The sequence below is a fragment of the Coenobita brevimanus genome, chromosome 106, assembly GCF_032717465.1.
Source record: "Coenobita brevimanus isolate Jiangsu-jjx chromosome 106, ASM3271746v2, whole genome shotgun sequence".
NCBI lineage: Eukaryota > Metazoa > Arthropoda > Malacostraca > Decapoda > Coenobitidae > Coenobita > Coenobita brevimanus.
The window spans coordinates 3,251,858-3,275,564 of record NC_137059.1 but is presented as its reverse complement, the minus strand read 5'-3'; the positions used below and the strand labels follow the sequence as shown (position 1 = coordinate 3,275,564).

Below are 23,707 nucleotides of genomic sequence, written 5' to 3'. Positions count from 1 at the left end.
CAGGCCTTTCAATCAATGATGCACTATACATCTGATCGTTCTTTTCTCTGTATGTCTGTGCCTACGAATATCCTCCTCCTTCAGTCAGTCTCGCTACCATACAGCATTATACTCCTGACATGCTGCATACTAGGCCCCCATAGCAAAGGGAGAGCCCTCTCAATGTCAGGAAAGGCAACAACCTCCTAAACTTCTTCCAACCACTCCTCACCTGTGCTACTGAGCCAGCTCCAGCCCCACCTTCAGCACATAAGTCCCCTATATAACAAAACTCCTCTACACACTGAAAAAAAAAAAAAAAAAAAAAAAAAAAAGTACCCCCCCAAGCTAGACCTTATTAGATCATATAGCCCTACTAGGTGACAGGAGGGCACTACTCCTGCCGGCATGGTAGCTACCGGGCGTGGCTTGAAATTACGACCCCCAGTCCCAAGTCCGATGCTCTACCAGAGTCACCCTGTCCCCCTTCACACTCAAGACATTCTCCTTCAAGATTAATCCTTTCCCACCTCTTTCCTATATGCTCTCCTTTACATAAATCACACTCAAAATCACCATTATTTCTACACCTACCTATAATACACTGGATCTCATGCTCTCTCCTCCTATAATAATACCGCCACCTTCCCTAAATAGTCACTTTTCTTTTATTCATGTTTACTCTCAAACCCTTGTAACCCAGTCCATCTCACCACTACCCTCTCATTTCCCACAATCAACAAGTCATTAGCATACAACACCTTCCACAGGAGTCCAGTTCTGAATTAACATGAGAGCCTCTAGTGCAAAAATAATGTCATCTAAGTGCTAGCACCCATATATACTGACATAATTACTCTAACCAACAATTTCTCAATTCAAAGCTTTCTCTTTGCCCACTTCACAACCTCCCTGGGCACTATCAAAACTTCCAAAGCCTTCTCCATATCAACGAAAACAAAGTACAACTCTCTCTTTTATTCCTATATATTTTTCATGAAGCTGTCAGACAAGGAATATTGCAATGATGGTCCCTTTGCCTCACATAAATGCAAACTGCATCTCATCAGCATTCACTCTTTCCTTTATTATACCTGCCAGGGCTCTCTCCATCACCGTCATGCTTTATGCCTCTATAATTCTCTTTTTCCAGGGCATCACCCTTCCCCTTTTACACATTTACAATCATGTTCTTCAATCAGTTATGTGGAATAACTCATAGAACCTTAAATCAGTAAATAAACCAACACCTACTGTGTATCTTCAGAGGACTTCATCTTGATGGTCAACCCAGCCACACCCATAGCCCCCCTCAGCAAAAGTCTGTCAACTGCCTTGCCCACAGTACTGGTACCAATGTCAGCTAAAGGCCAAAGACCAAACAGTAGATCTGCCATACCCAAACCTTCCCTGTTCAAGTCAAATTCCTTGTTCAGCAGCTGGTAGTAATGTTCTGTCCAAGTATCCTTAATAACCTCACCATTCCCCACTATTCTTCCTTCTTTACCATTGCTCACCTATAATATCCCTGCTTTCTCTCATCAAATGTTCAGCCACTTAAAGTAATGCATTCCTCCTCTCAGCAATATCTATGCTAACCAGTAAAAGTCTGACACTCACTCTTTGCCTTATACACTTTCCTGACTCTATGCCTAGCTGCCACGTATTCCTCTCTATTACCTTCTATTTTCCAATCTCTAAACAGTCTGTTTTCTCTCTGACTGTGGTCTTCTACTCCCTCATCCCACCACCACATTACCTTATATTTCAGTGGATCCCTTGTTCAGCCACACAATGGATCAGTAACTTTCACACGAAACTTCTTGAGAGCTTTGTACTGCTTATTTACACTTCTGCCTGCAGTCCTATACTTGGCTCCCACTCTACTCATCTCACTATAAACGTTATCTTTTGGTGCCTGGTTTTTCAATGTCCGTATTTTTCTCCTTGAGGCATAGGTCCATTTCTTTATTCCCCATTTTTTAAGAAAAAGGTCTTATATCAGTAACCTGTGCTGCTGCAAACTCTTCACCCCTACGTGTATACTGATTGCATCCCTTGCTATCCTCCTACTGGCCCTCCTGACCAGGAAACAATCAATCAGGCTACTATAACCCTGAGATTCATACATCATCAGTTGACTTTTCTTTTCCTAAACTGTTGCATACAACCATGTTCATCTATCAACAAAGTATCGTTACTTTTTCCAACACTTCATTTTGAAACACTAGATGATGCGACTGATATGATTCCAAGAGCCTCATTAGCTGTTGATACACCTGTGTTCCATATCAGCAGCAGCTGGGGATGGGAGTGGGAGTGGGCAGGGGATGACTCATGTAAGGTATATTGGATCCTTCTCAGAATAGATGTAGGTGTCTGTTAAGAGACTACACAAGCCAGGGGCAAGTGAAAACACCAATGCTCTGATACATTTAATGGAACTGATTCAAAACATCACAAATGAGCCATGTCAACCTGGACACCAGTAGGATATAGACTAATAAAATTAAATAGTACTACATATACCAGTATCAACACCCTCAATAACAATAATAACGCTACTACTGCTGCTGCTGCTGCCGCTACTACTACCACCACTACTACTACTACTAATCACAAGTCTTCATGAATCATCACAATATTTAAATAAGTATCTACAAACATTACGTAACCCATTCCGTCAACCAAGAGTTCCAAGCGCATTGTTTTGAGTACGAAACAGAAAAACCAAGAGATAAAAACACTTGCACTTTTATTTCCAACCCTTCTAAGTACTCAGTGTAAGCTCCTCTTGCCCCAATCACAGTACAGTAGACCCTTTTTTTCCGCGGAATTTGCATCCGCGGATTTAAGTTGCCACAGATCAAACTTATTCTAATACTGTACTATACTATCTATCTATTGCCAGACGCCATAATCCCATACGGGGTGGCCATTTGACTGAGTTATTTGTTTTACAGGGAGGGGCACTAACCCTCCACCAAACCACTTGACACGTAAGGAGATCCACTGTAACTTAATTTGAAATAGGCACGCAACGTGCACTTCTTTTGTTGCTACAGTTAGCATACCCACACCCACGGGCATTCCCGCCACTCTGCCAGCGTTATTGTAAACACCAGTAAGTTCGGTACTTACGTCATTGTTCCCCTTCTCGTGTTTAAAACTCTACTGTACACGTATTTTCATTGTGTAAGCGAAAAATTGCTCCCAAAAATCAAGTTAAGGATAAAAGCAATCCTTCTAAGCCAAAGAGAGAGTGTACGGTGTTATCATTGTCAGAGAAAAGGGTCAGACTAGACTCACAGCTTACCTACAGTGCCGCCACACATCTCGTTGCCTCACCCCATTGGCACTGTAGAAACTGCACTACAGTCCTCGTTGTCATCATACAGCAATCACAGTCATCTATACAGCAGTCATCATCGTCATACAGCAGTTGTCATCATTGTACGAAGGTTATGAAGAGAACATACAGTCTTTTGGTGATTGTTAATATGCATTTGTAATACTTTAAAGTGTTTTAATTTTTCAGGGATGTGCTTAGTTTATGTGGAAATAATAGGCCATTTTGTGATGATGACTTGAGTATTCGCGGAATTTGCCTTCCGCAGGGGTCTCGAACCTAACCCCCACGGATAAGAAGGGTCTCCTGTATTCAGTGTTTGTGGTGTTGATGTACCCAATGTTGATGTCTCTTAACATTTACGAGATCACCTCTAAATCACCTAACATACTATATGAAGCCTAGTCGGATTCACATTCCTGGAGAACGTGCCGTATGAGCTAATTCATGCCTACAGGCCAAGAATGTAGAGGAACTAACTGTGCAGACTCAGGTTGAGAAACAATGCATCCCAAATCACACATTCATATCTTGTGATGCTGGACCCAAATGGCCATTGAAATCCCCTCCCAAAACTATAATCTCGTTGTCCCCTATACCTCCAACCACACATACCGGTATAGATTCAAATAATCCCAGTGCTTGTCCTGTTCATCATTTAACCTGACCTATGGCACATATGACAATATTATCTTTTTCAAAACAAATTTCAACACCATAATCCTTTCATTTACTCAAACTACATTCATATCATATCTTATAAACTCCTCTTCAACAAGCATACCCACTCCACCACTTACATCAATATTTACAATCCAGAATAACCTGTAGCTACAATACTTCTCAAGGACCATCTTCCCTGTATACAACAGATACCCACTCACCACCTGCTCAAGGTCTCTGTCAACTCCCACCCCCATCCTTCTTAATACCTAGATTTCAAGATGACAATTTGAACCCTTGATGTGTTTTAATTCCTTAGGGCTTGCTTTAAACATTTTTTTTTTTTAACCACAGCTGAGGGCAAGGGGGGGGGGGGTGTAATGTAGATGGACCATGGGCCCTGTCTGTACTGTCTCAAGCCCAGACAGAGGAAAAAAGATCCATATCCCACCAGCCATGACCAGTAGCTGTGCCAGTGGCCTCAGGACATCCCGGCAAGGCAGCTGCGGGGACACCCATCCAAGCACACACTGACATTGTGACTATCCCATCACTGTGTGCTCAATGACAGGGCAGCCATCCGGGGTGCTACTCCTAGGTTCGGGACCCTCACTACTGGGTGGAGGTGATGGCCTGACAATCACAATGCCCTATATACTCTGGTGCAGATCCAAGCTCCAGCCCCATTCCAGTCTAAAGCCATGCTGAGAGGAGCTTGCCCCACGCCTCCCCCTACAAAGCCTTCAGCATTTCGCTTAAACGGTGGATTTTCTTTCAGAAGTAGTCACTTGATCCACTAACAATACAGTAATGAGTTTTGCAGCTTAAACCTAGGCTACCTGACCAAGCAGATCCATTGACTGCAGATAAGCAACCACCCTTATGAGGTTATCTCACTGGTTCCCTACTTCCCTGATACTGTGTCTGCATCTTTAGTGCAACATGTGCTGTGCAGTGCTCCATTACGTGTATTACTATATGTAGACCAATTCTACAAGTGGGGCATGTACCATGTGTGTTTCCATCCAATCCAAATCTAAGCTTATTACTCAGGAGGGTTGGGTGGATGTTCTAATCTAGGCCAAGACAGGTGAATTCAATCAGCTCTATTTTAAGATATCTCTAATTGATGATGTCATAAGGAGGGAGGGGCTTGCAGTATTGCACTTTGACTGAGGTGTTGCACTGTTCTGCAAGTGGAGTGGTTATGTAGATGTTTCTTCAAAATCTGTGTAGTAATATCTGGAGGTGGAATATTGTTGAAGAGGGTCTGGTAATGCAAATGGAATGAAGGTTTATCCTCATTGTACTGTGTGGTTCTATGACAGGTGTTTTGAGTCAGCACAAACTGCTGCATTGAACAGTGTGCCTCACGTATTGAGATATTCACAAAGAGAGGGCTGCAAGGTGTTGTAGTGGGTATTAGATAGGACAGCAGCCCATGCTAGGGATGCATTAGGACATCAGTTGTCTGATACAGTATTTGTAATGAAGAGCATTTCTTTTTGTTGACCAAAGTCTGTCCCTGTAAAAGCTGTAAGAGCTTTTGTCTGGGGGTGCATTGCCTCTTTGAGTAAACTCCTCATTCCCAATCTCTCCCTCCCCTGCAATCTTCAAGCAATCCCTTTTCTGGGGTGCATCACCTTTATGAGTAAACCCCTCATTCCCAAGCTCTTCCTCCCCTGCAATCCTTAAACCATCCCTTCACTCCATAACCTACCAACCCAATTATACACAGACTGCACAGTCATGATGAGACATCACCCATCCTTTATAAAATATTCTCACTGTTACATATTTGACTGAAATCAATCATCCTCAATTCTTCCTAACTGTGCATACCCTGAACCTTTCACTGCCAACAAGAGGCTTTGGTTCTCTCCCCAAGCCAACACAGGGGAAGTTTTATTAGGTACTGTAGTACCATCTGTGAATCATCAACCCAAATACTGAAAAACTATGTACAGCACACCTACCTAAAACATTAATCATTAAGAATCAACTACTACAGTAAGGCATCAAGTTTCGTGACATCCAGATTGGCGAAATCACATTTTGGCAGCAGCCATCAAATATTCCCGTGATTGGACATTCGCGACTAAAAAAACACTTTTGCGTCCTGCAGTAGCACAAGCTATGGATTCTCGCCGTGGCGATGCCAGCACCAACATTCAGTTTCGGCCTGTTTCCTGCACATGTTCAGTGTGTTCACAAGTTGAGTATAACACTCTCGTGTCCTTGATTAGTAAATGAGGAAAATGTCATCTTGTGCTTCAGTGGAGCCAGAGGTGGACTGGGTGATAGTGAAAATGGCATAAGGAGGCATGAGCTTGGAACAGCAAGTGATAAAGGGATGGCCTAATGCAACTACCACAAGGGGGGAGGGGGGGAGGAACACAAGTATGATGACAAGTTAAAAAATAAAATCATGGCAGAAATGGAGAAAGGTGCTCATAGCTCTGAAATATGCAAATGTATAATGTGCCAGAGTTGATGGTGCATAGTGTGAGAAAATGGCTGAGTGAACTTATGGCCAATCTAGCCCTGGCGAAGAAGTATTATGAAGCAGGTGCTGGTTCAACATCTCAGGTAACTTTAGGATGTACAGTATTTAAAGTAGGAATTACACTAGAGAGTAAGTTTTCTTACAGGCCCGGTCCCTATTAGCTTATTTCCCATCAGGTTAATGCCCCAATTTTGGCAGAACTTTTCACGGTCCCTATTAGGTGCAAAACCTGGTGCCTTACTGTACTACATTCAGGGAAAATGAGAAGTATTGCACTGTGCTTATATACTGGTAAGTTAATGCCGGTAACACACACACACACACACACACACACACACACACACACACACACACACACACACACACACACACACACAATAATAATAATAATAATAAAAAACTGCTAAACATGAGGGGAAAAAAAAAAAGTAACTGACACTAAGATGTGGGACGCAGGGATTGCACCACCATATTCCAATATCTACGCATGCTTTCAAAACCATCATAATTGTCTTCACCAATTTATCATCACTACCCTGTTACTGTAATTACTGGATTCATAATGTGGGTGTTTTTGAGGAGTAGCTACTATGCATTCCTAGAAGCACACAAACACACTCAGTTTTTTATAATTCAGGTGTCACTATTGCCTAGTACTGCAGAGAAAATAAGGCAGCTCCAACCTAAATTTATGAGTGCTTGGAAAGTTATACAAGCTTGTGGATACTCATCCTCTGCATCGGTAGTATTTTGATATTCATTTGAGTACAACTGTGACAAAATAAGAATTACAGTAAGAAAAACTACATGTCCCACATAAAACTTCCATGTTCTTCCCATACTCAACGCTCCTCACATTTCAAACCCTACCACTATATACTGATATGAGCAGTATACATGTGTGAGTAAGTACCACTCCAAGTGTGATGGTGCAGCCTCTACATCCCCCATCCTCCAAGCAAGTACTGTACATCAATAAGCCTAAAATGACTGTGCACGTATCTTTGGAACTGAGTTAATCCAGGCAGACTTTGCTGTACTTTCAGTTTTATTATTCTTGAATGGTTTCAATGTTTCTATCTATCTGTTTATCTAAAGCCAGATGGCACATTCCTGTAAGGGGTGGCCACAAACAAATAGCTTCCATGTTGCCCTGTCCGCTGTCATTTAGCTGCCCTCCCTTCCACTTACACCTCTCTCTCTTAAACATCTCTCCACTCCATCCTTCCATTTGATCCTTGGTCTCTCCCTCCCCTTCTTCCCCCTCATCCCACCCAAACACACATACCCAACCAGCCCCCTCAAACCCTTTACCTTCCTCAAACAGCCAAACCATCTCAAAGCACCTCTCCCAGTGGTCTCAAATTACATTAACACCACCACAAAGCTCCTCCACGCCACCCCCATGTAACCTCATATGATCCTCCTAAACCAAAAACCACTCACCTCCACCACTCCCACCCCTACAACAGGGCCAAAGCCCTGCCCCTACACACCAGAATTGGGACCACAAAATTGCCAGGCTGTGAACTCCCCCACATTTTCCACCACTAACCAAGTGAATTTGCAACTACCCCTCCCTATTGTAACTCCCCCCTCCAAACTTCAAAACGCACCCATATTCTCCACTTCCCTATCATCCAAATCCATTACACACTTGTGATCCAACTCTCTCAAAGACCACAAACCCACCCTCATCAACACCAACCCCCCCGAATCCACCTCCCACATACATTCCCAAACTCTTTCACTATGCTTTGCCTGCCTCCTCCCCAAATTTTCAGTCACTTGAAAACTTAGCTCCAAGGCTACATCCTGGGGGATAGGCAAAAAGGACTGACTACTTGACCCCAGTTAGGACTGAGTATATACCGTACTTAATTCCATATTTCTCAAAAGTTGTAAAAACAGTACCAGTAATTTTAACTATTGCTTAAATCTCATTATTATCATTTTCAGGTGTATGGGCCTGATACCATGCTACTGTAGTCTAGAATATGGGTAGTTTACTAGCCTGCTCTCCTGGCATCCCAAGACAGAAAAACCTCATCATCTCATAAAAGATTCAATCCTATGAACTGACAGTACATGCCACTTCAATTGATGTTTCAGCGTTACAAAACAAAGCTAATACCATACATACACTTGCAATTGTATGCACTTGTGGTATGTTTCCAAATGGTGTTTCAAGGTCAGTACAAAACCTTGCTAAAATCAAAGTAAAGCATTCGGGAGCCGAATGCTAATCGCTCGCCAGAATATGCTGTTGGCCAAGTCCAAGATTTAGGCCATATCTTGATACCCTGAAGGATTCATGTTGACAATTTAAGCCAATCATGAGATATTATGGTGCCAAAGGCAGGCGATAAAAACTAGCTGACCTTTGGCAGCCATTTTGGTGACCCTGACCTTGACCTCGAGTGCCCAGTTTCAAACTCATCCAAGATTTTGACCATTTCTTGATATGCTGACGGTTTCATGTTCATAGCTGAAGCCGTTCATGAGATATAATGGGAACACACACACACACACACACACACACACACACACACACACACACACACACACAGAGGCAGGCAAAAACATTATCACTCAACATTCACCGACGTAAAAAAAGAAAAAGTTACGGCTGAAACACCTTTCTAAATAATGCACATACTTGATTTCATATTTTCCAACAGTTTCCAGCAACTGCTGGGAAGTAACTGGCTAGCTTTGGCACCTGGTTCAGCTTCCAATCCATAAACATAAGCTGTACCATATCCATTATCAGAACAGGGATTCCTTGAGAAGAAGCATGGCAAGATTCTTATGATGTACTATATACTATCACCCCTAAATACTGGTGCACTATTTTTGCTAACTAGTATAATGCATGGATTGAAGAATACTAGGAAATACAGCCCTGTTCTTGCACTCAGCTGCAGGCCTGATAGCAGATGACTATCAGTTACAAGCTGTAGACTGTCTATTACGTACAGCAGGCAAGGGTAACCCTTCTGAGTCTGTGGACCAAATTATATTTTTGGTATCAATCCACATACTATTTTCCTTTGGATTGGTTCTCAGGATATATTTACTACTAGCTAGATGCATATTAATCCAGTCATTTACCCATGATTAATTCTAAAAGTAAAAATGAATCAAGATTTATTACACTTCAATCAATATTACTGCTTATTAATAGGACACTTGGGCTTTGGATGCCTTTGACACACTGGTCAAAATTTGGAGGAATAACTGAACAAACTGTCAGATGGCTCCCATTAGTAAATGATAAAAATCTTAAGACAAGGATTTGGTTTAATATTTGTTCATTATTCCATGAACTACAGACAACATTTTTTTCCTCACTGGTAGTGCCATCTTACTGGGGCAGCAGGTCGATTCAGTCCCAAAGCCTGTAAGTCTCGGTTTTGGTTATGTTAGAGGTTAGGTTAGGTTATGCTATATAAGTTAGGCTAGCCTACATGGGGTCAGATCAGGTTAAGTTAGGCTGGGTTAGGTTAAGTTTAAGGTCTAAACAACTTGTGACAGATTGACCTTAGGGCCAAAGGGACCTGCACACCCTATGTGACAACCATCAATTTCCTGCAGCTTGCATGTAAAGCTGCTCATATATTTCTGAAACTTTTTACATCAACCATCATAATAATTAGACTATACTTATATATATATATATATATATATATATATATATATATATATATATATATATATACTGTATATTTATATATATTGTCAACTATTTAGCCACATGGGAGTTTTCCTAGATTTTCATCAAATATTTAATGTTGTTTCTTGGAGACTATTTTTAAAATAAATAATTTTCTTTAAGCTGAGATCTGTGATTACTTGATAAACTTAATCCACAAGAATCACATAAATATATACTGGGAAAAAAAAAAAAAAAAAAAAAAAAAAAAAAAAAAAAATAATTGCACACGCAGAAGTTTAGATACTGCTTATAGAAGTACTGTATTTACTAAAAAATATTTGTTGGTATTATCAATAAATTTATGAATAAAGCACATTCAGGGTCACATTTAGTGAACGTCGTACTAAGTGTATTCATGATAACACAAAATATCAAATCTTGTATCTTCGTATCAAAAACATATGGTTAACTACATCTTTTTTAGGGTAAAGGCAAAAATTCATGTAATAATCACAAGTTTTAGCAGGCTGCAAGTTGCCCAGTCTGACGTATGGAATGGTCTTATCTTTTATAATTTAAATCAATGTTCCAAGGCTATAAATTCCACAGTCAAATCACTCTGGGGCAGCATCGGACCCATAGTGCACCAATCCTTTATACAGCCTGCATATGTATGCATGCAATTTTATTTCTTTCCCTGATCTGGAATTCTTCTGACAGTTCCAAGAAGTGTTGTTTATTAATCTCCGAGTATACAAATACAAGCCAGACATGCTAAATACCGCAAATGGCAGATCCTTAAAACAAAAAGAAATTGCTTCGCAAAATGTGTTTTGCCTTATGGTATTTGGAACAGATTCAGTCAGCCCTGGGAGAAAGAGTATTGCTATTGATGAATGGATTAACAGACATCTCTGTACTATGTACAAAGAGGGACTGGGATTGTCCTATTAACACCATATGATCTACCTCAATGTTTAATCTGGACTACAGTAGCACAGCCTCGGGCATTCCTATGACCGAAGGAGTAAACTGGACTGGATTCCCACCCCCTCCCTCTGTTCTACAATAAAACTAATGAAAAGCACTGAACACCCTAATCCCTTGTGTGGGCAGAAATCAGAAACAACACTGCTCAATTAGCTACGCCACCCTGCATTTCACCCAATTCAATCTTTCAAAACAACTGGTTCTATCTCTCAGGCTATATCAATATCATGAAGAACCAATCTATCCTCTGACCTCCTGTTAAAAAAAAAAAAAAAAAAAAAAAAAAAAGTACTGTAGCTGACCAAGGGAAATTACGAATGTTTGGAGAAACTATGAGAACCAAGTACTGATACATATTCCCAGAAGGGATCTTGGGACTGTCCCCCCTACCCCATCATAAAAAAGCAGACTATATATAAAAACAGTAACAGTATGCAGTACAAACAGCTGTATTCCACACCACAACACATTACGTCAGCCATAATAACTGAGACAATATATCAGAGTGAGTTGGACCTACGATCTGCCCAGGTGGAATCAGATGACTTACTGTATACACATCTGTTCCAACTGAGCAAATCATGAGGTTGTCCAACAACAACTTCACCAAGAACCATGGACCCCTCAATAAAAAACATGATTCTCCATTCCCCCTGCAATACATCTCCGATCATCTTCCTCTTGCCTGCATTCATTCTGAATGCCCCCAGACACCACGGTTAATTCTACAGCTAAACACCAAGGTTAATTCTACAGCTATATATTTTGCATGAGTCCAGCATGTCAGACATAACATATCTATATAATATTCTTTTTTCAAAAGCTTATCCACAAAGTTTGAATGAAATAGCATTGCAAGTACTGATCTCCAGGTTGTCTAAGACTTGCTAAGGATTATACAAGCCATTAACCTGATTTCAAGGTAGGATTGACTTGACAACTGTACTTTCACATGGACAGGAAAAAGTAGCCCCAAAACAACTGTGGATAGACCAGGGTTCTCAAACTAAGGTGAACTGTAAGATGACCTTCAAAAATAAATTATTTCGCACTCATGAACAAGCAAATTAGGTCACGCTGGCTACAGGGGGAGGGCAGCTTAAAAGCCTGTAGTCCACTGGATGTACATTCAAATAGTCTTTGGGCTGTACCAATGATTACTACTACTAGCTTAATGTCCTATCAATGATGAAGAGGGATATATTCACGTGGTGGCGGAAATGACAAGGTGGCTCCACTACCATGTTATACAAATGTTCATCTCCTTTCCTATCCCCTAAAAGGAGGATACTGAAATGCAGGAAGTGGGCAATACTTTAGTCCGTAGCCCACCAGGTCATGCTTCAGATGAGCCAGGAGCCACAGCATTAGCAAAAATGTCCTGTATTTGTATGTGGTGAGGAGATTCAGGGCATGTGTCTATTAACTCACCAAGGGGAAAAGTAACGGGGGCATGGAAACCTATGGTATTGCACAATCTCTCCCTCATCAGTTCCACAGGAAGTAGGAAGGTGATTAGGGTACATGTGCTAGGTAGTAAAAACCACCACATCACAATGCCAATATAAGGCAGAATTTTAGTTCACCACCATTGCTACTTTCAGTCACTTTATACAACCCACAGGGAATGGTAATGTTCATTCTTCTCTGTCCATTAAGACGATGAAAATGGCATCCTGTCATCGTTAACTGTATGGCTACCTGCACATGCCACCAGTTGCAGAGAAAAGATGAATAGTAATGCTGTATTGATATTCTCTATTTGATGACAGGGTATAGTTGGTGAGAAACTTGAAGGGTAATCTTACTGGATAATGGTTTTATTAGAGAGCTAAAAAAATAAAAAATAAAATAAAAATAAAAATTAATAAAAAACCTGAGGAATAACAATATATTACTAAATGGGTTGCATGTCAAAAAAGTTTGAAAGCCCTTGCTCTGGACCACAACTCAGGAATGGTCTGACAGTCTGGACTCAATAAACTGTAAATATGTACTCACCTGATGGGCCTGGGAAGGTCTCCAGCTGTGAGGATCCTGCTGCTGCTGCTGCCGCCGCTGCATATGGCACAAAGTTTTGTACTGCTGCTGAGAGGTGTTGAGGCAGGCCATGCAGGTCAGGAGCAGAGGTGTTGGATATCTTGTGGTCAACCGAGTCATCCTCATGCGGCTCCTCAGCCTCATGGTCACTGCTGTCCTCCCCACCACCACCCAAACTACTACCTCTGCCTGGACCGTCCTCTTCAGACACATTCAGTTCAGATTTCGGCACTAATCTTGGGGAAGGAGAGTTGCCACTGCCAGAGTTGCTAGCAGCCATTGTCAAATTGATTACTCTTGATTTGTCATCATCCAATGAGGAGGCAGAGGTGACAGGTGGTATATGTGGTACTGAATTTTCTCGTTGTGAGGGTGGGGTGGGTAAAGGGGGACCTCCAAGTGGTGAATGAAGAGGTTTTCGTCGTTTAGCAGGTGGTGAGAGCAAAAGATGTGGCTTGTGGCTTGGTGGCTCCAGGGGAACGAGAGGGTTGACGGGGGCCAAGACTGGCCCACCCACTCCAGAGAAGGCAAGGCTCATTGCAGGGGACCCAGGGCCCCCTCCACGATGCTCACCTCGCTCCAGGCTATCTTCAGGCTCCTTCTCAGGACTACTAGCAAGGCTACCAAACTGCAAGCATAAAAAGGACTCTGTTAACTACCAGGACAACAATAACCAAATTGGGGGAGGGGGGGGGAATCTAAGCAATTAAACATAGCAAAAACCAATGCTGATTCTTTTCTTCCCAGCATAAAACCAATTAAAAAAAAAAAAAAAGAGATCTTATACTGAAAATAAGCTGCTTTAAAAATTGTGCTGGTAAACTGGTTAAAATGATCAGACAATCACACAATAACCAATATTGATCACAGCCACAATCCACACCTTTTTATGACCATCTAGTTTGTATGACACAAATGATGGTCACATAGTTTGCACTGCAATCATATAACCATTAACACTCTAAATCTTGCATAAAACTAAAAATATAACCTTCAAACATAGCAAATTATCATTCCATATTCTTCCTGATTTTTACCTATTCCCTCCCCAACACCACTAATTCTCTTCAAGAGGTACATAGTCTCTCATAATGTATTATTTCTTGAAATTCCATGAGTGTGCAAAATGTCTTTAAAGCATTATACAGGTAGTGAATTATGTATCAAATACAAAACACTATATCTAAAATGCAACTGCAGACACACACAAAAAAAATATATATATATATACCTGTTCACTATCACTAGTTCTCTTGTCTTGAGCAAGCCCTTTAATTCTGAGTGCCTCGGCTGTTTTGAGAAGGAGCCCCAACCTCTCTTGGGACACATTAACTTCTCCATGGTATATGAAGCTCAATAGGGATTTTAATTCTAAAAAGCTTGTATCACGTAACACAATAACAGGATGCTGATGAGCAGGAAGGTCCTGAAATTGAGAAATGATCACAGTTAGAACCTTTGAAACTTATACTGTACGACATTTTATCTTCCCACCTATGTACAATACAATAATCAGAGGAAAAATACCATCAATCCTCATGAATAAGTTGTGTTACAAGAAAATATTTTGCAACAGAATACCACAGGAAGTCTGATTATACAGAAGTAACTATGGAATTGATATGTGAGGAGCAGAGTAGCTTTTCAGGGACAGTTGAACGGATGTTTATCAGAAAAAAAATCCTGTTTATATTTTGAAAAGCAACCTTTACATAGTCAGTGAATATATAAATTCAGTATTACAAAGGGCCCTGCCAGTGTGTATGAAGACAGTAAAATGAGAATGCTAAGATGGATAAATAAAAGCCACTGATGAAAAAGACTACATGGTGCACAGCTGACAGACAACTCGGGTACAGAAAAGTTTTCTAAAGGGGACAGGTAAAGTGTTTTGGATACGTTGCGAGACTGGAAAAATGTGTGTGTAAAGAGGATGAGTATGAATAAAGAATTAAAGACAAGCTGTTCAAGAAAACAAAGAACATGGTTCCGGGAGAAAATCTTACAGTGTAGACTTTAGCTAGGAAGGCTGAATGAAATCATACACCTTGGACAGCTGCCACAATGTATACAATGGCTGACATGTACAAGCACAGTCAGTTTTTAACAACATTTATAAAGACAACAGGATATTGCTCCTAAACTTCAGATCATACCCCCTCTAGCCACCACAGAACAGTATGTTTCTTATTGTTATTTAAAAAAAAAAAAAAAAAAAAAAAAACTATGGTATCATCTGTCTTCCAGATGGAAAAATAAAAAACAAAACAAACCACCTTCCATTTTGACCTTATCATAAACTAATCAAACTAATCATGACAGTGAAAATATATACTGGTAGATACCCTAATTAAAATTTAAACAATTTGCAGCACTATCCCTCCTATTCAAAAGGTTCTAACATGTACCAGTCTATGTCAATAATAAAAGTACCTGTACTGTACATATGGTATGTCCATAATAATACTAATCTTGAACATCACAATAAAACTGGTTACATGCACTGCAGTGGCTCATTAATCCACAAAAAAAAATTCTCTAGCTATCATCATTACAATATTCAACCAATGCAAAAGTTGAGCACCTATATTAAACAGGCCATACTCACTCGAAACAAGTCTCTGAAGTACGGACTGCATGCTGATAATAGGACTCTGTGTGCTTTTAGTGACTTCCCCTCTGCTGTAAGTGTGACATCCACAAATTCTTCCCGATCTAATAGAGTTTCAAAAGATGATACTATATTGGCCTGGAAGTTGTTCCACCGTAGGCAGAACTGCTGTTCAGCCATAATCCTTCCGTCCCACGACTCCCGCGCACCTGGACCACCAAGCCCTGATGAGGAAAAATCATAATTAACAGTTACTGTTTACACATACAACTCATTTAATTATACATTCTGAGAACACATGTACTGTTCAGTACTGTACTTTGATACTGTAGTTTTGACTAAGCATTAATCATGAAAAATAGGCAACTGTAAATCTTCTTTACAACACTGGAAGAACCAATGCAATAAGATGATGGACAGAGAAGCATCCTGAAGTAATCAAAGGAGACATTTCAAATACACACAGAACAAGTTCAAAAATAAAAGTTTCAATGTACAGTATATGATTTCTACAATTTTTACGGTCACATACATAACAGCAAGCTTTGCCTGAAAAAGCCAATGCACTGCAATGATGAAATATACCGTACTGATAAATCTGGGTAAATTACTGCCAAACAATGAACACCTGATATAATTCTTAAACTGACTGAGAGTCAAGCATAAAAAACTCCACAGTAAAGTTTTCTAACCTATTCATACTGATGGCAGCCAGAATAAAACATTACAGTATTGTACTGATGGGGTTTAATGAGATTATTTTTTGCCTCTCACAAGTCTCTGTCTGAACAAAATCCTCTCCTGGTAGGAAAAATAAATACAGCAGACACCACAGCTGCCTAGAACCAAACGCCAAGAAATATTTTATCATCCTTGGTACTGAAGATATGGTATTTACTGCAAACAAATGTAAAAGTTTGCTGTTACAAATAATCATGCAACTGAAAGTGATGCCACAAGAATCATGCAATACTGCACTGCAACATGCATTACTGATACACTAAGCTAGAGAACAGTGCATTGTATTTTTATTAAATACGAGAGTTTGTGACACTGGAGTTTGTTTTCCATTTTTTAAAATACAGTACCCTCCCTCAATGAACATATTCAGAATCATCAATTCACCCAGTGAACGAACAGGGGTAATCAGGTCCACAAAACCATAATGAACGAGCTGAACCCTGAGTGAACGAAATCATGAAAGAGAGATGGCCTTACCCGCCATCTCCCCCCCCCCCAAGTAGATGCTTCACAAGAGGCCAGATCTAAGCAACCTGTTGAGCAGAATCCAATGGTGGACAAAGATTTGCCTGTGTAGAAGATCTAGAGGCAGTGGATGATCTAAGAGAAGAGGTCAACAAGACAAATGAAACCAGCTACCTTAAGACATAGGAAGTGCTCAGTGGGGTAGAAACCACGTTTTGTTATTACATTGAAAGGCACAATATAGAAGTCAACTGCACAAAACGAACTCATCACACCCTACGACTGAACTCAAGAACAACAGGAGCCAGTTGCCTCTACATTGTCTGCTACACTTCCAGAGGAAGATGATGATGATGTGATGTCAGTGGTGTTATCTTTGGGCTTTGAAAGTTTTATGGGAGAGGTGAATGAGGTAGATGCACGTGAAGAAGTGGTTCAGTCAAGTAATGAGGGCGAGACTAGTGACGGGAAGGCAGGTGTGGAGAATGATGTGGCGGGGATACCCTTAGTGTATCTCCCTGCCTCGGAACCACCTGTATTCACGCCAATCTGAACTACAATCTGCTCCATTTAAGGTAAATAACCATGTATTTGTTATATTTTATATATCTGTGCTGTATATTTGAAATGTGCCCTTTAGTACATCTCTGTGGCTCAAAAAGTGGACTTTGAGGGAGAGGAGCCTCCCATATACTATTTTTCCCATAAGATATGTTGTTCACAGTGAACGAATTCACAGTAAACAAGCTCAACTGCCGCCCATGAACTCGTTCACTGTGGGAGGGTACTGTGCTATACTGTAATCAAAATGTTAAAATGTGTAATGTATACTGTACTGCCAATGTCACCATCTTTAATTACTGCTACATACACCTGAATTTGTATGTATCGTATTACACCATACCATGGCTGAAACAATAAAATTTGGTCAACACACGGAGAGCTGCACAGAAAATTACTCCTCACTGATACCGGAAGCATTTTTAAATTGGAGCAGTACAAACAAAATTTTCACAAATGAAGCATGACTACAAAATTCTATGAATTCCAGATGGAAAACTGGCCTTTTAAGTAAACTCATGTATGATATCTGTTAATCATGTAAGTCTGCCATACTAAATAATCATTGCTCATTCCAAATCAATGTAATCAGAGCAAGGCACCAGGAATACTACTGTCCTGTACCGTACTTAATAAACAACATGTACTCATATATGCTATGTTGTTTATGCACCTATACAGCACTCATATGTGCTGTTGCTACTCATAAGTGCATGTAAAGGTAAGCACAAACACATTCTTACAATCCTCACTGTACAGGAATAAGCTAACAAAAATACCCGATATTTACTTCAAAAATATACCAGATGTTGTTGCTATGGAATATACAAGATATGTCTAGGTGGACTTAACATGTTGGTGTACGTGAAAAATATAATGTACTGACATTGTCACCTCATACATTAACCATTAATTTAACTTCCCCAGCTGCTGAATGTGATGAGTGATAATTTCAACATGATCAAAATAATAGCTAATAAAAATATTGATTTAAAAAGTTGGTAATAACAAGGCAAAAAAGCACTGTACTATACATCTCCACAACACTCCTTAGAAGCTTATGCAAATATTGTACAGGTATCTTCTTATGCAGAATAAACCAGACCTCTACTTAGGCTACATACATACAATCATTTCCAAAATAATTAGGAAAGTATAATAAAAAGGGCAACTCATTCTACATACCAGTAAGAGTTCATGCTCTTAAAACATGATCACTAACTACATTACAATTCAAACAAGTACAGCACCTTCAAGTACAACACCCTGAGTCCTGCATTTTCACCTCTGTGGATAAGAACCAAAGAACAATTAATCTAAGATCTGAGTAATCTCTACCAGTAATGAACATGGCAACAATTAATCAATACTTTACTTGATACAGCATCAACTACTGTGATTAATTTTCCTTCGGTTCATAAGGTAGACCAGATGTTGTATATTACTGTGAAAAGCCACAACCTGATGCAAGTACAGAAGGCTCACTACAGTACTCAAGCCACATTAATCTGAGAAATATCTGACCACAAGGGCTATGGGGGAATTTTTTTTGGTGAAACAATGTGACCAAGGATATACAGATAGGCATGCTAATTGAAACCACATTAATTTCTGAGAAATATCTGACCAAAAAGGCTATGGGGGATTTTCTTTTTTTGTGAAACTATGTGAGCAAAGGATATACAGTAGCTAATGCATGCTATATCAAGCCACATTAATTTCTATATCTGACCACAAAGGCTATGGGGGAATTTTTTTTTGGAGAAACTGTGTGAGCATGGATTTACAGTAATGCATGCTAACTGATGCTGGAAGTGTACATGAAGTTAACAATACAGAAACATATGTTGTCTGTATTAATGCATAATGAGGAAGACTTTCACAACAACGAAAGGCTACAGTTCTCAATATTTTGCAGTACAATTTTTGGTTATAATAAAAACTAGTGCAGCTAAGCATTTTTACTTTCCTATTGTTTCCTAACAGACACTGAAAAACTAACAGGAATAAAGCTGCACAGCTACTATACAAATCTGAACACTGAGTGTCTTCCATTACCAGTAACTACTTTAATAAACAGTATGTGAAAGATATTCTTATTTCCTGCATACAAGGTGCTGTACCTCCCTTCATAGATCATTCATTGACATTAGAAACCACTGGAATCTTTCTGCTTTTTAAAAAAATGAATTATATAGCTATGATACAAGTTCTTTACACAACACGGCAATTACCAGCAGTACTAACCTGGCAATTATGTTAACGTTGTTTTCAATGTCACCAGCAAACAAGTCTACAGAAAGCATCTACTCAGGAGACTTTTCGCACACTACGAGTCAACCATTACTATCATCAATTAACATGCACTTGCAGTAAACTAAACAAACCTACTGATCATATTTTTGAGCTACATGTGCACAACAGATTTGCAATGTGTATAACTGTAACTAGCTGGTATTATCCGCTCCATTACATGTACCAAGTAAGAATGCAATTTAAACTGGTGCTGGAGATCTCTATATGCCTTTACTTAATCAGACATAGCAGTTTTGTTTCTTTTAACCTACTACTGTAATGTCTAATTTCTTTGTTCTGGGCTCACTATTATTTTTAAACTTAAGGAGTGCCTCTGTTACTGATATTTAAGACTCTAGCCCTTCTACTGTGACACCCAATTTCTCCATGTTACTCTTTCCACCATCAGATGTTATTCAGGTCATAATGACATTAAATGGGTTAAGTAATACCACTAATCTGATCCATAATCCTAGTAACAACATACATGGAGTTGTATAAATAAACAAATTATCTACCAATAATCTTTCACTTAGCAACCATGGTCTCTGCTAAATATCTAAACTGTAGCAATCAATCACGATGAAGATTTACATTTTTTCTTTAAGATATTATATACACAGTTAAAACAATTATCTGCAACTTTAACCACTCTAATATCCTCTGACTCTAAACTTGGTTATCTGAAGTTTTGCACAGTTTACTGGCATTTTTCTTCATCATTTAATGGCACTTCTATTTAGGTAATGGGTGTCGTATTCTCTACAACCGCACTGTACCATAAGAAACAGTTATGCTGTCCTGATGGCTTAATGATTTAATATTCTGGTATGGCATACTCTCTACAAAAACTTCCCTTAACAGTGGGATGACTAGAATTTCAAATGAAGTTATGAAACTGGCTCTTTTAACACTGTAATGCATAAAAGCAGCTAATTTCTAAACAATGCTACCCATACCTTAAGACTTAAGAGCTTCTACACTTGCCTTTGTATTACATTTTTTCACTTTATTTTGGCTACTGCTATCTGATAATGTATGGTACCAGTATAACATGATTTTCTTTCATTGACATGGTAAAAATGGACTGTCCATCAATCCCTACATATACAGTATATAAGGTGTCACTCCTATTGGCAGATGGTTGTAATAAACTTTTTAAATTCTGTTCTGCTGAATTATTAAAATAACTGAAAAATATACTGCATAATGTATTAAACAAACATAAGTTTACTTGCATCATCTTCCCCCACAGCAAGTTAGTAAGTTGAAGGCTGGTAATTCACATTCATCCAACTACTTCCAGCATGAACTGATAAATGAATACAAATGCTATTTTATTTTTTTTTATGTTATAAATATGGCCTTTTGCATTTGTGACCGATACAAGCACAAATTATCCCAACAACTGCACTGTTCCACAGCCTAAGCTGTACGCTATTTATTTTGTTGGCGATCTATATCATATTCACCCTATGGGAAGCTTCAGCAATCAAAAATAGCTGAAAATTATTCTTGTGCATTACAGGCTGCCTGTTAACTGAAGTGGCTGATCTTACCTGGCAGCAAACACTTAAGTTTACATGAATTTTTCAGGCACTTGGGTCACTGAAACTTGGTTATGGCGAAGGAAAATTCACCCTATGGGGAGCTTCAGCAATCAAATAATAGCTGAAAATTATTGTTGTGCATTACAGGCTGCCAGTTAACTGAAGCGACTGATCTTACCTGGCAGTAACATTAAGTTTACATGAATTTTTCAGGCACTTGGGTTACTGAAGCTTGGTTATGGTGAAGGAAAGTTGCACACAAATGACATAAGTACACATGGTGCACTGGGAATTACTGTTTCACATCACCAGCAACTACAATAATTATCTAAGACAGACGATCAAGATATTTCAATTTCAGCAAAACTTTCTCAAGATTTCAGAGCCTGTCATCATCATCTCCAACTCGGTACTGTCCACTGATGCCACCAATCATAAGCCGTTACATCAGTGGTGTGGATGCAGTGCGTGCCAGCAACGTAAGCCTAACAGCGAAGCGGCAGGAGTGTCAGGCCAGGTTACGCAGTGCCACTCCCAGGTACTGATATTGCACCTTCGATTTCCTGTCACCGATAGGGACGCACAGATATATGTACAGTATAAGTGTTATTTCACAAACAGAGTAGCTTTGCCTTAGAAAACTTAATCGCCTTCACAAACTCCGCAAATTATTACTACGGTAGGTACGACTCGTATTTTAGTCCAATGTTTCTCGTTAATTACATTCAGCATCACTCACAACATTGCACTACTCAATACACAAGTCTTACCGACGGAAGGCAAGGGCACGATGCCCATACCAGACGCCTGGCAAGGTACTGGTGGTGGGGTGGGTGCCGCCCTGGTGACATGCAAGACGCGCAGCCCGCCACCAGCCCGCCACCCCTCCTTCAAACGCCAAGATGGCCGCCAGGCTACCCAAAACATTCCCCACCACACTTACAAATGCACTTTAAAGCCATGTGTCGCAGTTTTCACATTAACATTTACTAATACCGTGACCCCTGTACCTTTACAATGTAGATTCTATATAGTATGGCGATCAACACAGCCAATTACAAGCAAAAATAGCATGAAACTTACGCAAGCTTCGTGCTCCTTTCCGCCGTGTTCTTCGCAGCTTGTCTCCTCCAGCCTCCTCGACTGAGCCGATGGTTCTTGCTAGAGTTGACAGATCCTAACAGCGCTAATATTTAATGTACCTTTTTTCTCAGACCCATGACAGTAGAGAATTAACCTTTACAGTATTTTGTGTATTGTATGGCATGATATTGATGTTTAGCAATGTATTTTGTACCATCAATTTGTACAAAAGAAGTGCTGTTACATATGCCATTCTAGCACTGAATGTGTAATGCGGGCATGAGAAGTCGTAGTCTCGACTTGCGTGTGCACATGAATAATTAAACAGCGAACTAAATATCCTCCATATACTTTTATCATTTTACATATGAATCAAAAAATACTACACACCATTACGTAGCACCATTATATTGCTTTAGATATTAAGAGCGGCCAAACTATAGTGCATTAAATTCATACCTTCCATTGAAAATGTAGTTGACCAGCGTCCTTATAACATGTCTCCACACTGCAACTTGGAGCATTGTTTCAACGCCATTAGACCTAAGTACTAATTACTTGTATGGCCTATTTCATTAGTTTTCGTATGTAAACACACTCCGATTTGCGTCTCGTATATGACTATAAAAAAGGGTATATTTTGAAAAACATACCCGGCTGCCAGGATAGCCAGTTTTTGCAAGATCTTCCCCGTTAGCTTGGCCTAGTAGGTGTTGCCATACGGTTGGCACTCCTTTGCGTTGCGCGCAATATCTTCATTATTTCTGATCGGATTGTTTTCATCTCAAGCTGTGAATGTGTGGCTAAAAGTCCTCAACAATTTCTAAGTGAGAAGGAACAAATACTATCCCAGTCCTTCAGATAATTGCAAAATAAATGGGAGGCGTGCTTTCCTTGGCCCCTGCATGATATGGCAGACATACAGCCTGGCCTAGAAGCCTTCATACAGGGCGACGCAAAAGCTACTCATACCCAAACCCCTACGATTTTTATATTTATTCTATATGAAATCTCTTGTACATGACACCTTCTGCTCGAACGTAATTGGTCTGTATGCTTGATACTTTCATTTTAAACTAATTTGTTGGGAATGCCATCACCATCCTAACTTATTGATCTTGCAACACAGTGCAGCTACCTCACTCTGTAGCCCTGGCGAGGTTTTGTCGGTGTGAGGAGCCTGGCCGGGCGCGCGGGGCTTAACAAAAACTGCTAC

The 23,707-nt window shown here is 39.9% G+C and overlaps 1 protein-coding gene across 4 annotated transcripts in view; it reads right to left on the bottom strand.

Annotated features, from left to right (window-relative positions):
- Positions 1-22,533, bottom strand: part of LOC145416516 (uncharacterized) — a 66,484-nt gene extending 43,951 nt beyond the window's left edge. For 3 of the 4 annotated variants that reach the window (XM_080285471.1, XM_080285473.1, XM_080285474.1), the window contains exons 1-4: positions 22,179-22,277; positions 15,794-16,020; positions 14,417-14,611; positions 13,147-13,813 (exon numbers count right to left, since the gene is read on the bottom strand). In XM_080285471.1, coding sequence (XP_080141597.1) covers positions 13,147-13,813; positions 14,417-14,611; positions 15,794-16,020; positions 22,179-22,206 — 1,117 coding nt within the window. In that variant the 5' untranslated portion in view covers positions 22,207-22,277. Of the gene's footprint in view, positions 1-13,146; positions 13,814-14,416; positions 14,612-15,793; positions 16,021-22,178; positions 22,278-22,491 lie in introns of those variants that run through there. The other variant, XM_080285472.1, reaches the window with a different exon arrangement.
- Between the last annotated feature and the right edge of the window lie 1,174 nt (positions 22,534-23,707).